The 15,865-nt window shown below is 49.2% G+C and overlaps 1 protein-coding gene across 15 annotated transcripts in view; it reads right to left on the bottom strand.

The window, feature by feature from the left end:
• The window catches only part of LOC144178169 (bromodomain adjacent to zinc finger domain protein 2B-like), a 121,264-nt gene that overhangs the window by 82,227 nt on the left and 23,172 nt on the right, over positions 1–15,865 (bottom strand). For 12 of the 15 annotated variants that reach the window (XM_077705771.1, XM_077705770.1, XM_077705774.1 and 9 more), the window contains 4 exons: positions 9,981–10,089; positions 6,638–6,863; positions 5,514–6,065; positions 296–382 (listed from right to left, as the gene is read on the bottom strand). In XM_077705771.1, the coding sequence (XP_077561897.1) occupies positions 296–382; positions 5,514–6,065; positions 6,638–6,863; positions 9,981–10,089 (974 nt within the window). Of the gene's footprint in view, positions 1–295; positions 383–5,513; positions 6,066–6,637; positions 6,864–9,980; positions 10,090–13,689; positions 13,843–15,865 lie in introns of all 15 variants that reach the window. The other 3 variants (XM_077705776.1, XM_077705775.1, XM_077705777.1) reach the window with 1 other exon arrangement.

Here is a 15,865-nt window from a genome sequence, read left to right as displayed (position 1 = left end):
GACTCCTCCTGCAGTAACAGTACAAGTCTAAAGACAAAGGCATTGACACTACTTTATTGCATTCCAGAATATTTCAGTGATCCCAATGTTAACAGCAAGGGCAGGCAACCAGCACTGCTGCCACATTAGCAATCCATAAAAAAATCTCGGCAATCACGCACAAAGGTGCATTACTTACCTTGCAGGCTAGACTACTATGCTCGCTCGGTATAGAAATTGAGCAAAATTGCAAAGCTAAATGTTTGACTAACGCCATGGTGCAGTATTCATGCAGCTCTGAAATATGTGCACTTACTCTGTTGTTCCTAGACTTGTAGCCCTGGGATGCTAACAGCTGGAACCTCTGTAACGATTCCTGTTGCCTCGGGGACAGCTTGGCATTCTGCACAAGAAAGACAAACAACCCAGCAATTAGACAACAGCTCCAAATACTAGCAGCGAGAAAACAGGATGGGGACAGTAAGGAAATGAAAACACGGACACCATAAAGAGACGAGTAAAACAACAAATACAGTTAAACCTGGATGAAGCACAGTTGACAAAAGTCCGCGATTTTTCATTACATCCAGGTTTTCGTTACATGCAGCTTTCGAGTTAAGGGGGGACGTGGCTTTCAAAATCAACTTTTTTATTTCTGAGTGGATTTTGATGAAAATTGGCACAGCAACTGGAAATGCTTCTGTGATAACACCATAAAAATTTCAAGATAATATTTTGATAACTTTTTTATTCATTAAATGTTCTTTCTGTTCCGCTTGTACCGAGCTTGAGCGACTTATAAAACACGATAGAAAACTTGTTCGAGGTGCTTTGCATTCCCAAATGAATGGGCGAGGTCGTGAAAGTTTTAGAATTTTTTTTTTACAAAACAATATTTTTTAGTTTTCATTCTTTTAGAGGTTAATGTGCAACAGGTATGTCGACTGTGAACGACTATTTGAATAAAAAAGTCACAAAAAACAAATCTGGAAAACCATAAGTGTCACGACCTGAACTATTCATCAAGGAACGTACCGTACTTACTCGATTCTAAAACGCACTTTTTTTCCGGAAAAATAGGTCGAAAAATCGCATGCGCGTTAGAATCGGATACGAAACCGAAACTGCCGAAACAGCGGAAATTTCATCCCACCCATCGCCATCGCCATCTCAAGATGGCGCCAAAGCTTTTAGCAACGATTTTTCGGACGCAGGAAGCATAGGCGCCTAGGTGTTTCTATCGGCGTTCACACAAATCGTTAAATCGTTCCACTTGCGCGCCTGATAACAGGAATGGCAGCAGCGGCTCTCTCGCGTTGAAAACCAGCGGTCGGCTGAAGCGTGCGCCTCTGGATAAGCTCGCAGGATGGGCGTGTGAGGCGTGGGCCACGATCCCATCGACCATGGTTGAACGTTCGTTCAGAAGTGTGGCATCGCGAATGCACTTGACGGCTCTGGTGACGAGACGTTTTGGTCAGCGGAGAGCGACGAGGAGTGAGATTACTTCGGCAAATAAATCGCCCGTGTCCCTCGCATTCGTTTTTCTTGCTTACAAAGTGTCCAGCGCGTTACAATCGAAGGTGCAAGTTTTTTTCTTTTTTTTTTTTTGCCAGGAAAATCGGGTGCGCGTTAGAATCGGGGGCGCGTTAGAATCGGGTAATTACGGTAATGCAAGAAACGGAATCAAAATAGACCCAGTGGTCACGAAGAAATCCCTCGAACAAGCGACATAGGTGGCAAAAAAAACTGTTTTGAGAAAACGGCTTCCGAAGTTGCAACATAGGTTTCACATATCAAAAGTCGTCACGGTTGTAGCCTTTCATGTCCTTTTGAACATGGGGCTTCTGGAAGGCCTTGCCTTGAAATTGGAGTGCCTTTTACAGCCTTTCTCTTTCCAGAAAACATCATTTTCAGCTCCTCCGTGAAGAGTACATACCCCCTTTGCAAACCAAACGGCGGGGAAGATGGGTTTCAATGGGCTTTCAATGCAAAGTAGGTTAGCTGGTTGGCTGTATCGCACTGGACAACCTCCTTTTGCAGTGTTGTCACCATGGCAACAAGTGAAAAAATTTTTTTTACTTAAATTTGAAAATTTTGGCTTTTTTTGTTTTATCATCTTGCCTGGCACAGCAACTTAGTACTCATACGTGCAGGTGTTCATTGCCAAAAGTTTGCATACCACAAGGATGAAAATGAGCTATTTGAAGCTTGATAGAATTTTCTGCATAACTCCCAACTTCAATGCAAGAGCATATTTTTTTACTACTTTTGACATTCAAGGCATCCAATACTTCTCGCAGCACAGCCAGTATGCCCTAAGCAATGGTACCAATAATTTCTCTTAAAGGAGCCATGAAGACAAAATACAAGTTGGGTTTATTAGAAAGACTGCTTACTCCCGATAACAATGAACCAATATCATCGCAATCTTCGAACAAATAACGGAGATATTAAAGAAAACGTGTGAAGCAGTCACGACCCCCTAGCCAATTTCCCGCAACTTTTCTATGACGTCACGGAAACTTGTTCGTGCGATTGGCGGCCGCCTAACTGACCTGTCGCGACGACAGATGACTGGACGTCTGTAATGGGGCCTCTAGTTCCATTTGACCGCATCACTTGAATGCTAACGTGCAGTTAACGCACTGAAAATTATGTTTTATTGTTGGCCCGTATGACGTCATTCTTGCTCATAACACGTCACTGTGGCGCAAAATTTGACAGTTTTTAAATACTTCTTGCTTTTTTTTCGTTAAAAAACATCTTTTGTGGCTGTAATGGAGCTGAGTGAGATACTGAATCCTAGTTCCTTCAAATTAAACAAAGTTGTATTTTCTCTTCATGGCTCCTTTAAAAAATCACTGTTATATGCTATGACAGTAACGTACATTTTTAACGCAGAGAACATATTTTTATTCCTATATTACTAACTCAAACCTGTTTGCATGATTATTACAAGTGCAAGGGAAACGTAGCGCAAGAAAGGCGATATGGCTCGTGCGCATCACAGCGCACGCTTACCGCGACATATCGAACTTTGATTATACCTGATATGGCTGGCCAGGTCGCTTTTAAGATTAAATCTAACGTCGCAGGCATTAATTACAACTACTGGCGTTCAATCGTAACCGGTTGCCCAGTCATGTGATGCTCCAATGCGCGTCGGCTATGCCGTGTGCGCCGCAGCGTTTGACGCGTCGACCGTTTCTTTCTCAAGGCTAGCGAGCCCACAGTCAAAACACAGCAATAACTAAGCGTGTAAACATCGCAAATCCGGCTAAAAGTTCACTTCACGAACCGCTATCGCAAGCGCGCACACCGCGTCACCCTCCAAGGTCTGGCGACGGTACAGTCACGCGCACCACGAAGCGTTTGATGACCTCCGCCTTTCGAGCCACACAACTTCCCATAATCTGGCTCGTTATCTCTGGCATTCCCATCGCGATAACGTGCGTGTTGAATACCACAGATTGAACAGAAACTCAGCCGAGCGAAGCAGCGAAAATGAACTCAATCTGCTCGCTACGCAGCTCAGGCGGCCACCATCTTGCGTTGCGCCCGCGACATCCAATCAGGAGGGTCGTTGTTCTGTGCCCCGACCGGAGGGCCAATAGCGCTTCAGCATCTATTTCTAGCTTCGTTCGTGCGTCGTTTCTTTTCTGTCGTTTGTGCGTTTGTGAATGAACGAAGATACAAGAGACGAGCGGAACCGGAAAGACGATCGCTCGGCCGATCTAACCATATCAAAATGACCGCGCCCGGTGGCACCGTTGCGGAGATAGAGCGCTCCGAAAATTGCCGTTTTTTTCGCCCTTTTGCGCTGATAGTTTGTCACCGCGCCTGACAAAAGTATTTTTTTTATGCCACTTTGCGACGCTTTTTAGCGTAAAAACTTTGCAGACGCACAGAATAGGAAACATAGAAGCCGAATATGTGGGTTTCAAAAAAACAATGTTTTGGTCATTTTTCCGAAGTTGAAAGCCGCGTCCCCCCTTAACACTGGTGCTAAAGAAGCAAGAACGAAAGAGAACGGTAGTAATCAGTGAAGGTGAAGGTGTCTCTGGAGCTACCCGCATCGCGCGGGTGGTTTCCATGGCTGCGTCAGCACGCCTGTGGCTTGCGGGGCGCGTTTTTGCGGGGAGAAAACGCACCACGCGGTTCACGTTAATGCCTGCGCAGACGATTAAGCTCCGACAGAAACAGAAACAGTGTGCCATTTTTTCTTTTGCAAGAAACGCTTTACGGGATGAACACTTCATTATAACCGCGAATTTCAATGTAGCGAAATTTCAATGTAACGAAGTAAATTACGAATTTTACCGACTTCGTTACATCGAGGTGTAACTGTATTACCGTATTTACTCGGGTAATGAACGCGCTCGCGTAATGAACGCACCCCCAACTTTAGTCATCAAAATTAGGTTTCAAGTCCCACGAAAAATCGCACTGTAGCTCTCCCATTTCACTTGAATACACTCGCTCCCGCTCATGATGATCGATTATGATGATGATGATGATATTTGGGCTGTACCCTTTGGGTGTGCCGAGCACACGCTACCAAGACAAACAGAAAGAGAAATGCATGACAAACATAACGACAATAACGTGGCACGAGCGAGACACAAACATATGGCACACCAAAAGGGAACACTTGACAACACTTAGGCACATACGAGAAACAAACAAACAAAAACAAAAAAAACCCCAAAACAGCATAACAGAACGAAGATTCTGAGAATGTACAATTAATCGCGCATGCAACCTAGAGCCATCTCTCGGAGTAAAAACGAACAAACACTCCAGCGCGGCGTCGCGGGACAGCCAATCACAACGACGCTCAGTCGGCTCACTCCGCTGAGCGCCTAGCCTTACTTTTTTTTTTTTCGTGATAGTATTACAACTTGCTTTTCTGCTCGTCTGGCACCTTTCAGTCGGCGGTGGGCCGAAATGTCAGTTACAGGCCCAGTTTTAAGTTAAACATTCTGGAATACGCAGTTGAGCATGGGAACTGTGCTGCCGGTAGACATTGCGGAATTGACAAACCCTTGACAAACGAAGATGAGTGGAGCACAATAAAAACGCTGTTTGCTGACCAATTGTGTACGCGTAACGGCGAGAGGCATCTTCTCTAAAGCATTTTTTTTTTTCGTTGCGGCCTTCTTTCGTCACTCCGAAAAAGGTTCCGGACAATCACCACGCATAATAAACGCACCCCCAACTTCGCTTCTGTTTTGCACGAAAAAAAAAAAAAGAGTGCGTTCATTCCGCGAGTAAATACGGTAGTTCATTTCTCCGGTTGATTTAAATAAAAGTGCCAAAAACAATGACTGATCAGCTCGCCGACTTCGTTACATCAAGGTGAACCGCCGCAATGATTGAAAAACTTGGTTAAATCCAGGAATTCGTTACACAGAGGTTCGTTACATCCAGGTTAATCTGTATATCCACGTGCAGTGAAATCTTCAAGCAGTACTGCACACTTTTACTGCTCATGCCAAAGGGACCACCAGGGCAGCAGCAGCAGCAGCGCCCACCTGTGCAGCCAATGCCCCGAGCAGGAGCCCCATGGGGTTGCAGTCCCTTGGGGGTCCCAGTGGCTCGGGCAGCAGTGGGGAGCTCTGCGAACGCCGGCCCCTCCGCCGAGAGGAGGAAGAGGAGGTGGCAAGGGGGGCGCCCAGGGGGGGAGGCCCCTTGGCCCCCCCTGCCCCCAGGCTGGCCGGCAGGGTCTCCAGGATGTGGCGCTGGTGCGCCGCGGGGGGAGCGGGAGGCGGCCCCACGGGCGTCAGCGTCACCTCGGGAGACAGGAAGGTGGTGGCGGCCCCCCGCTTGACGCACAGGTCCAGGGGCATGGCCCCGCTGTCCCGCGACGACGCGGCCTCGGCCCCCGCGCCCGAATGGGCCGGGGGTGCGGGCGAGTGGCGGGCCCCTCCCGTGGCACCCCCGCTGCCTGCGGGCGACGAGCCCCCCTGGGAGGAGTGCGCAGGGCTCGGGAACAGGCTGGAGGGACCCGCGTGGCTCGCGCTGCTCGACGACGACCGGGACGGGGACGACGACGACGGCTGCTGCAGCATCAGGCAGTCCGCCAGCTGCGACAGAGAGAGGGGGGGGCTTTCATCGCAACTCCAGACTATCCGACTGCACATTTGCAGTGTTTGGCATGCCCGCAGAGCGATGAAAATGACACGCGATAAACCAAGATGCAACAGCCTAACCATGGTGCAGGATATAGTTTTCAGCTCTCGCCCCGCCAGCACAAATGAAGGATTTGCCACTACACGTCGCTATTCCCATCCCTGCTATATAGCCTTCTTTTTTTCCCAAGTTAGTTGACGCAGATTGTGTATGGAAAGCGTCGGTGTCAGTTCCTGTATCAGAGATCCTGTGATTTACGAATCAGGCTTTTGCAGAAGCCAGCTGGTTGTGCCCAGCTAACCAAATAGAGCTTTCGTGCTAATACTACACATGCTACACCAGGCCTGCCCCGCTACCCTCTCTCTATCCCAGTGGCCCCATTGTTCCCCCAGAATGGACAAGTATGCATCACACAGACTGGTTATGGAATCCCAACTGTGCTTCGCAAGACCAGTGCTTGCCCAGTAACCCTGTTGCCGCACACTATGCCCCGCAGGAGGGAGGAAGAGGAGGGGAGCAGACGGACCTTGGCGGCGGCAGCAGCCGACGCCAGGCCGGCCTCCCGGCGGCCCCTGCGGCTGCGGCGCCCCTGCTGGCTGCTCCGCTCCCGCACCAGGCTGCCCAGGGGGAGGGTGATGCCCGGACGGGAGCCCTCGCCACTCTTGCTCAGCAGCTCAGCGGCAGGGCCCAGGAACGACGGCGACAGGCTCGGGGGGGGCCCCTTGGCCGAGGAGCCCAGCAGGAGCTTCTCCCTGCACGCACTCGCTCTGTGAGTGGGATGCCTCTCCTTTTCCCCCACTTGCGACTGAAAGAGCCCGGGGGCCAAATTTGATCGATTATGGGGGGGGCTCGGGATCAATTCTGACCACTGCTTAGGAAAGGGCCCTGTTAAATCTTTAACGTGTTGAGCCCAAATCTTGACACACGAGCGTTTTCGACTTTGCGCCTCCACCTGAAACGCGGCTGCCTCAGCCGGGACTGAACCCGTGTCCTTGGGCTTTGCAAAAAGGTGGTCAACACTGAGAATTCAGCGGTGGTAACACTGGTGGTGAAACGCGACGACGCCATTAGAAAGGAAGCAGGTCGTGGCAACGCCGTTGCGGTTGCACGTTTTCGCCTACGGCTTCACGAGTCTGTTGCCCCACGAGTATGTTGCCCCATCGCCGTAGTCATATCGAAGATTAACGCTGGTCAAATCGGTTCCGCTTATCTACCCCGCTGCACAACAGCTCGTCTGGGGCGAGTCGAGACGTGCCCTTCTTCTCTCCTATTTCTTCCGTGTTTGTTCCTTCCTCCGAGTTCCTCTCAAGGTCAACTGCCTCTGCTCGCTGCAGACGCACGCGTGCGACCTATCGCTTCCGCATTAGCACCACATTCACCGACGGAAAAATTAAGCGCCGCAAGTACAGAGGCGGTGAATTGCAAACATGACCTCTAGCAGAAACATCAAAAACAGTTTCATTATGCATGCTTTGGTCATTTTCGCGAAAAGTTTTGAAAGTTTGAACATACGCAAAGTGAGCGCTCAGCAGAGACGGACCGTTCATAGCCCGTTCACAGCAGCCAGCCGCCGCTCCCACGGGGCAAGGGCGCATCGATTAAACACAATTAAAACTCGACAACCAAACAACGAGGCAGCGCTAAGGCTATTCTTCATTAGCAACAAATCCTAATTTTGCTTGCTGCTGTTTGTCAACACTGACGATGGCGTAACGCAGGACTCCACGCTGACGTATGATCGCTCGTACTCGTAGGACCTTTCAGTGGTCGACCTCGAAGAATAAAATCCTGAATATGCCGCTCTTCTTTCGAAGGAAGGGCGGCAAAGTTATTTTCCCATCCTGCAGTGGGAAACACCACTTCACGGGATGCGTATGCAATTACGTGGACGGTGGACGGTAGCTACTCCATAGAAACTGTGCTCGCCATGGAGGAAGAAAAAGTTAGGAGACGGCGCCATCGGAGAAACGTGAAGCCTATGCATAAAAAGTAAAATCGAAGTCGGCCCAAGGCGTCGCTGCACCACGTGACCCCACCGCGCCGCTGTGTGAGAACGAGCGGTGAGGTTTGTGAGCCGCTGCGCGCTCTTCAATTTTGTCTGCTCGAAACTACTCTGCGGCCCGTTTGGTCTTGGTCGGCTTTGGTCTTTCGGCTTTGGTCTTTCGCACGTACAAGGCGCTCCCGCCTGCACGCACGCGGGCATGAGATCGCCGAGCAGACGAATACAGTAAGGACGGGGAAAAGCTACCGCCAACCAAACACGAGAGATGCGGTGGAGTCGGAGACCGCCGCCGCCGGCGGCCCAGCCGACCATGGAGGTTACGTGCTGGACCGACTCCGGCGGCTTGAGAAAGGGAAACGGCGGAGGCAGCAGCTTCAACGGCGGTGGGCTTGCGAAGGCTAGCTGCGTGACGTCATGCCGTCTCCTAACTTTTTCTTCCTCCATGGTGCTCGCAGCCTTTTCGCTTCCTTTCTCATGGCGGCGCATCGGGTGCACAGTGCTGCCAGAGTGGCTTGCTGCTTTTCCACCAACGATTTGGCCATTTTGCAAAGGGTCTATTCCAGGTGGCTGGGACAATTTTAGCACAAGCATATTATCTGTTGGCTTCATGCAAGAATTTGCCCAAAAATGGCTGAACACATCACACCCCGCCCCCCCTTCCTGTTTTTTAACACGAAAGTGTTTTATTCCGGGATACACGATAATTTAACTGACGTCATATCCGTCACGGAAATGACGCCAGTACAATGAAGCAGGCAGCCTGTAAAAGGTGCACCCCTGCACACAAAGTCTTTTTGAGGGGAAGCAACCTTTAGTACTAAAGAGCGCGTTTACTTGGGGTTCTACGTTTTCAGGTCTTATATATTTATTCATTTATTTATTTATTTACATACCCTAAAGGCCCCGAGGGGCATTACATAGAGGGGGGGGGGTGATTTAAACAATGAATATTTAAAACACATACAACAGAAGGGAGAAAAGGCATGCACAGTTAGTGGGTCATCAGGGTGAACTTAACGATAACATGGCGGGTTCAAAATCAAGTCAAAGTTGCGTATATTCAACAGTCACTTTGAACATTGGACAATCGCTTACAATCAATGCACAGTTCTTGACTCGAGATAGGGGCTTTCTGAAATGAAGCAGGTTCCCTTATTGCCACAATGCATTCCGGTAACGCATTCCATTCTTTGATTGACAATAAAAGGGGGAAAGTCCGATACATGACTGTTCCTGCGAGGATGGGCGATACCTTGTGAATGTGATCAACACGCGTGGAAATGGGATGCGTAGGAAGAATGTGCGTAGCCGCGAATGAAGAATCACCAAAATAAAAGGTGAAAAAAGGACAAATGTAAAAAGTTGCGTCTAGTGTCAAGGTTTAAAACATTGAGTGTGCGTTTTAAGAGGGAAACGCTGCTGAATGATGAGTAAGAAATATAAACCCCTTCATGTTTATATCTTAACACGAGAGTGTTTTATGCTGGGATGCACCAAGATTTCACTGACGTCATGTCCGTCATGGAAATGACGCCAGTACACCTTTGCCGAAGCGACCTGCGAGCAGGGCGTCGCTCGCCAATCACACCCACAAGACAGCCGCCGACCCGCAAATCATGCTCAGCTGCAGATTTCACTGCACATTTCACTTCCGTTTTTTAGTAATTCCTATGACAGAGGAATCAACCGCAGTTTTTTAAACGGGGGAAAAAAGGCAGCGTTTGCTAGTGGTTAAGATTCAGGGTGAATTTATTAACGCACTCAGTGAGGTTTTCTACCTTAAAAAGGAAGTGTATGGCTTGGGAACCTTCAAGCAAGGCCGTATGTAACTACTCATCTCCCACAAAAATGAACGGAAACCACTTACTTGACCGAATTCAGAATGATGCTGTCCTGAAGAAGGTCCAGATGTTTTGACGATCTGCTATGTGCTGATGGAGGTAGCATCTTACCGAGAGCCTGAGAGCCGTTCATGCCTGAAACAAAGAATACCAATTAAAGCAACACACAAATGTAAGTCAATAGCCAAGTGTGGGTTTGGCAAGCCTTGTCCCCCACAGGAGACATCAGGAATTGCTGTAATATAGCTTGCTCTCCAACCCCACTTGTCTGTTAATTGCGAAAGGTCAACAACTGTGCGCATTACAACTGAGAACAAAGCAACCCTTAAAAAAAACTGCATATATTTTTTTAAATATTGTGGTCTCTCTACCTCGCAATATGCATAACCCTAGCATTGCACAAGGCAGGCATTCATGCACACTGCGAGGAACCACCGTGGGTTCGAGCTAGTTGAGCACGCTCACGATACTGAAACGCCGTCGCGCCAACTTAACACCGCCTCTGTTGGGCAGGTGGAGAAAGGGGCGACAAAGGAATATGCCCAGGGTACGGAGGGAAGACGTTTATTTTATACTGACGTTCTAATCACATATTTTACAGTCCCAATTACACAATTTACAGTACAGGTACGTACTTCCGTTAGGTGAAAGGGGCAATGGGGCGCCACGCGCAAGTGCGCACGTTTCGTCGGCGCAGAGCCAGTGGGCTCTTCTGTCAGGGCAAATTCCGGGGTGCTCGCACGTTGTGCGCGCGCGCATCGCCGTGCTGGCCGGATCGGCTCGCAGCAGCGAGGGAGACGGGGCCCATTCGCTCACAGGCGCGTACCGCACGGCGTGTTCGTCAAGTGGTAGGTACGGCCTTACTATATGCAAGCGTAGGGACAACAGGAGCAGCCTTGGGCACGGGCCGCAGCCGGAAGGGCTGGTGGGCTTTCGCCGGCGCAACAGAGTTGCCGCCGGCTGGTAAAGAAAGCGTCACATACCTTCGGCCAACGCCTTTGGCGTCCTGGAAGCGTCTCCCCGAACGGACCCCCGCGCAGGACGCGCGTTCGCGTCCTCGGCGAGAGTCGGGTTCGGCATCGTTCAAACGGACCAATGAGGTGAGGTTAGCTCCGCTACCAGGGCGGAGCGCCCGCTGCGTGACAGTGTTTTATCGCAGCAAGGGTCGCTGCAGCCTTCACCTCAGGCAGGAGTTTGAGAGACGGCTCGGCTCTACGGAGTGGCGCCAAGACGAGCCGGAATTTTGGAGGAGAGAGGGGAAGAGCGCCGCGTAATGACACAAACCCAGTGATCGCGCAATGGCTATGGCGTCAGGATCCCCACAATATGCACCAGATAATCAGCATCAGTGTAAGCAGCCTTTTAGTGTCAAAACTAAAATGCACAGAAGGAACTTGCAGACCAAAAAAATTGCAACTCCCGCTCCCCCCATCACAGAGCAACATTACTGGCTGGAGGCAGGCAGCACTATGTTGGCGCACATAATAATATCGTAAAGAAAAGTAAACCACACATAAAGGTGCACCACTTATTTCAGGGAAAGGCAATTCCTGACAGCTTTCATTTTATCTGTTTCTTCTGTAAAACAGTCCCAAAGAAACAACGTATGTTGCAGTACCCTTACATGTAATAAGTTAATTAAACCCTAACAGAGTGAATTCACCCCAAAAACCTGGAGGAATGACTTTCATGAGTTACTGATCAAGGTTTTTTTTTTTTTTTTTTTTTTTCCGTTAGGTCCAACTAGGGAGAGTTTTTGAATTTCCCTAGCTTGCGTGTATAAAAGGCAAGGTGACAACAGCTGCAAGTTAAAATGACCAGTTGGTATCCAAGGCAAAGTGAAAGAGCACCACGCATAATAATAATAATAATAATAACAATAACAACAATAACAATGATAATAATGATAATAATAAATAACCAGTGTTCTCCAGAGCCCACCAGGCCAAGTGCGCACCCATGTCTAGCCCCACCTGCTGCCCCGGTTTGGAATAGGCACTCCCAACCAGCGATTCCTCCACTGCTCGGAGGCAGCAGGACAGAGCGTGCCAGGGAAAGGGCAGCTTAGAGCGAGTCTCGCACCCAAGCGATGGGCAGAAAGAAAAAAATGCACAAAGGTTCAGCCAGAGCCAGCGCACCACTCTTGCACTTTACGACGAAAACACAGCCGAACAAATACAGGCACAGTTATGGCCAACAAGGAAGCTGTGTGAAAGCGCAGGACTTCCCAAAATACAGGCTACCGTCTTGACTGTATCTTGACATTCTTTCGGATACAAAACTTGCCCTTGACTGTTTTCTGCTGCTTTCGTACTACCCCTGCACAGGCCACGGATGAGCCTAGTCCACACACTTTAGGCTAAATTTGTTCATGACATGTCTGGTGCATTCGGGGATACTGCATCTTCTCCCGAACGCCCGAGACGAGCGACTCCCATCTTATGAACACACTTGTTCCATCAGCTCGCAGATGGTGCACAAAGAGTTTTCTTAAGTTGGGAAAATTCATTCTAACGTTGCAACCCTTTGAATTAACCAACTGGTATCCTTTTTCATGGTCATTTTCAAAAAAAAATTCTCCAAGCTGACACTTGGAATTGCTTGTAACCATACCCACAACAAACATTGCATACTGTTCCAGAGAAGCACGTTTTTGAGCACGTAATTACACACTCACAAGTGTGATGTTAGCATACAAATGATGAGCCAATGGCACCAGTGACGAAAGGGCAAACAATGCAGCCGCTTAGCTTGGCTTGCTGCATCGAAAATGTGTGTAGGGTACACACGAACACAACTGGCGAACTTTAAAATGAGCATGCTCTGCAACTGTCTCCCCAAAGAACACACTGCGGCTGAAGATCCTGCTCTGCAAGCTAAGACAGGGCAGCTCCCATGGGTGTTCACACGCCGCTCAGTTCCCAAAGCAGTGCCCGGCAAGGACAGCATGGCAGGGCAGCTTTCCGTGTGCGGCCATCTTGCAGGGAGACGCAGTGTACAGAAAGCCTCCCTCGCCTTCTGCACTCTCCACCAACAAAAGACTTCTCCCCGGTTTTCTTGTTCATTTGTTCCAGCCCACCATGACTTAATTTCTTCAGAAAAATTCCTTAGCATCACCAACCATGCAATCACCCCCCTCTTTTGCCTAAATCACCCAAGGTCACTGTTAACACCCACTTTGCTGCATTTGCATCATGTTGCATCTTGATCTGTCTCTAGGTGCAAACACAATAACAACACAAGCACAACTACGTAACAGCTGCCACAGGTAATATTTTACGTGCAATAACAGACAAGCAAATGAAAACCAAAGCCCAAACTTGCAAATGAAGCAGCAGTCCACACTCGGCTGCGACTGCTTCCACTGCATTAGCAAACACACAAAAAAACCGCTAATTAAACACCCTTCAATTTTCTTCGTTGGCGCAGGCTCGCAAAAAGAAAAAAGTAAAGTTGGTACATGCTACCAGCCACATGGTGTATGCAACATCATACAACGACGCAGCCATGTGACGCAATGGCTAAAATTCAGCAGCCCGAGTGCCTACCCAAACCAGAGACTGGCCCTAAACAGTGGACAGTAGAGACAGACTTCAGTCAGGACTTCTCTCCGTCAATGCTTAGTTAGTAGTGCCTCAGCCCTTTCACAGAGCCCAGTGCAACCGAGCAGGTGGCCAGCACAGCGGAGGACTGCAACCGGCCCATGGGAGGAAGGAAGGGCCTTGAGGGACTCACGTCTGCGTGACTGTGACGGCGTGGCCGGCGGCTGGGGCTGCTGCCTGAGGGCCTGGTCCAGCTTTGAGCTGCTGGCCAGGCTAGGGGGAGTGCCCTGCCTCAGCAGGCTGGCCAGGGTCATGCCCCCCTGGTCAGCAGAGGACCACCACGCCCCTGAGGACACCACCACACACCCCCCCCCCAACAGTTACCACCACCAACAGCCCCACAACTCCTCCAGGCACAGAGAACGGCGGCTAAGGGGAAGGGGCATGCAGCCGTCGCAGCACGGGCAGATGCAAAGCGCCCCCTAGCTTCTCAACTGAGCCCGACATGCAAAGAAGGGAAGAGGCCAAATAATCGGCCCCACAATTTAAGGGGTAACCGCATGCAGCGACAGCGGCGAGCCACAAAATCTATTCCATGCCGCTGGGGGCCTCTGCTGCTGTCGCTCGCACACAGGCTGCTTCTGGCCGACTAAAAGCGAGTGACGTTGACGGCCCATCACTCCCAGCGGCCTGTGCATAAATTTTTTTTCACTCGTCCCTGTCGCCCACACTACCCGTTTGCTGTACCCATTGAGTTGCGTTTTTCGCATCATTCGTCACTGTCACTGCCTCTGGTCACACCTATGTACTTCTTTATTGGCATCCCCACGTGTTACTGCAAAATCATGAATTACAGTTTACACAAACATTGTAATGCACCAAGGCCAGATTTTTCAAACAAGCTAGGGAAATGTCCCACACTGACATGACCTGCACGAGTCTTCTGTTCAAGAGAACGGACAACACCAGAGTATAAACACATAACTAGCTAGAAGAAAACAACAAAGCATGGTTTCTGTATACGCAGCAGTCTGCACTACCTAATGGGAGTTCCACACCTGTCAGGTCTCAGTATGGCGTACAACTGATTGGTTTGTTTGCTCACAAGCGAGTAGTGACTAGGGCTCTACAGGTTCTATTCACGCGTTGCAACGATTGTGAAGCCCTTCTCTGGAACCCCACTGAACCACAAGGAGCATGGAACAGCGGCAACATCTGGAGAATAAAGGTATGGCCGCATGGGCCTGTATTATACGACGTAATCGTGTGTCGGCAGATATGCGCACAAAAGTGTGTCACTCCCACTTGCAGCAAATGCATAGGTATGTGCATGAATGTTGAAATTTAGCAACGGGTGCAGTTTCCCAACACCAGGGAGTTGAAGAGAATGAAGTTGCATTGAAACATGGCGGAACCTCGGTGATAACTTTCCATAAAGACGCACAATTTGAGAAAACACATTAGCCAAGCACAAAGTAAAAAAAAAGTTAGGATGACGCCAAGCTTTCACAATGTTGCAACCAAATACATATGGCACCGAGATTCCACAGGATGAAATGGGGGTGCCTATTCCAAGCCCCAGAACAACAGTTTTACCTGATCTCTGTTCTTTCCCAAACATCCCAGACCTGGTAATATTCAGGGGATCTGGGTTCTCTAGCTAAACTTCCAACCTCTTCCCAAAGAGGAAGGGGCAACAGGCAAGCTGCTTACAATAACAAAATAACCCGATACGCAACAGCAACTCAAATGGATGAATGAGACAATGGCAGTTAAGAACTTGGTAGAAGTCAAATCGTTCAAATTTCCCCTGACAAGGTGCTGACCCCTGTGCTAACCAGCAAAACCACTTTGGAAAGAGCTAGTTAGTTCATATTACATTAGAAAAGCGGCACCATGAACAAGATGAGATCAAAAAGTTCTCCTGCTCACAGCCACTACCTATTGGTCCTTTTTTTTTTTTTTTTCATTGCCTGTTAACCAAAATTTCTACTGCAGTTGAAGAGTGGACGTGCAAGTCACACCATAAACACCGAATTTTTTCACCTGGCTACAACAGCTTACCCTAATGCCTCACATCTATGAAGCCTGTTTATAAGCCATCCTGACATTTTTTTTATAATGCCACATAGCAGCTAAAGCAGGAAGCAGAACGTGTTTACAAACGGGGACACTCTACGAAAGGCAAAGACCTTGGGAAGAAAAGGAAACCAACTCGCAACCAGCTTATAGTTGGACAAATGTGACTGCTGCTGCCAATGGTGCATAGGCACAGACTCGCCCATTTGGTCTTCTGCAATGACAACGCAATGGCCAAAGTGTTTGTATCCCCCTTCAATTGCATTCTTCTAGCTTGCATTATCATTTCA

The sequence above is a fragment of the Haemaphysalis longicornis genome, unplaced genomic scaffold (assembly GCF_048455015.1).
Source record: "Haemaphysalis longicornis isolate Haplotype H1 unplaced genomic scaffold, Haemaphysalis longicornis Haplotype H1 scaffold_4, whole genome shotgun sequence".
Classification (NCBI taxonomy): Eukaryota; Metazoa; Arthropoda; class Arachnida; order Ixodida; family Ixodidae; genus Haemaphysalis; species Haemaphysalis longicornis.
Note: the sequence above shows the minus strand (reverse complement) of the source record. Positions and strands in the feature narration are given on the sequence as shown.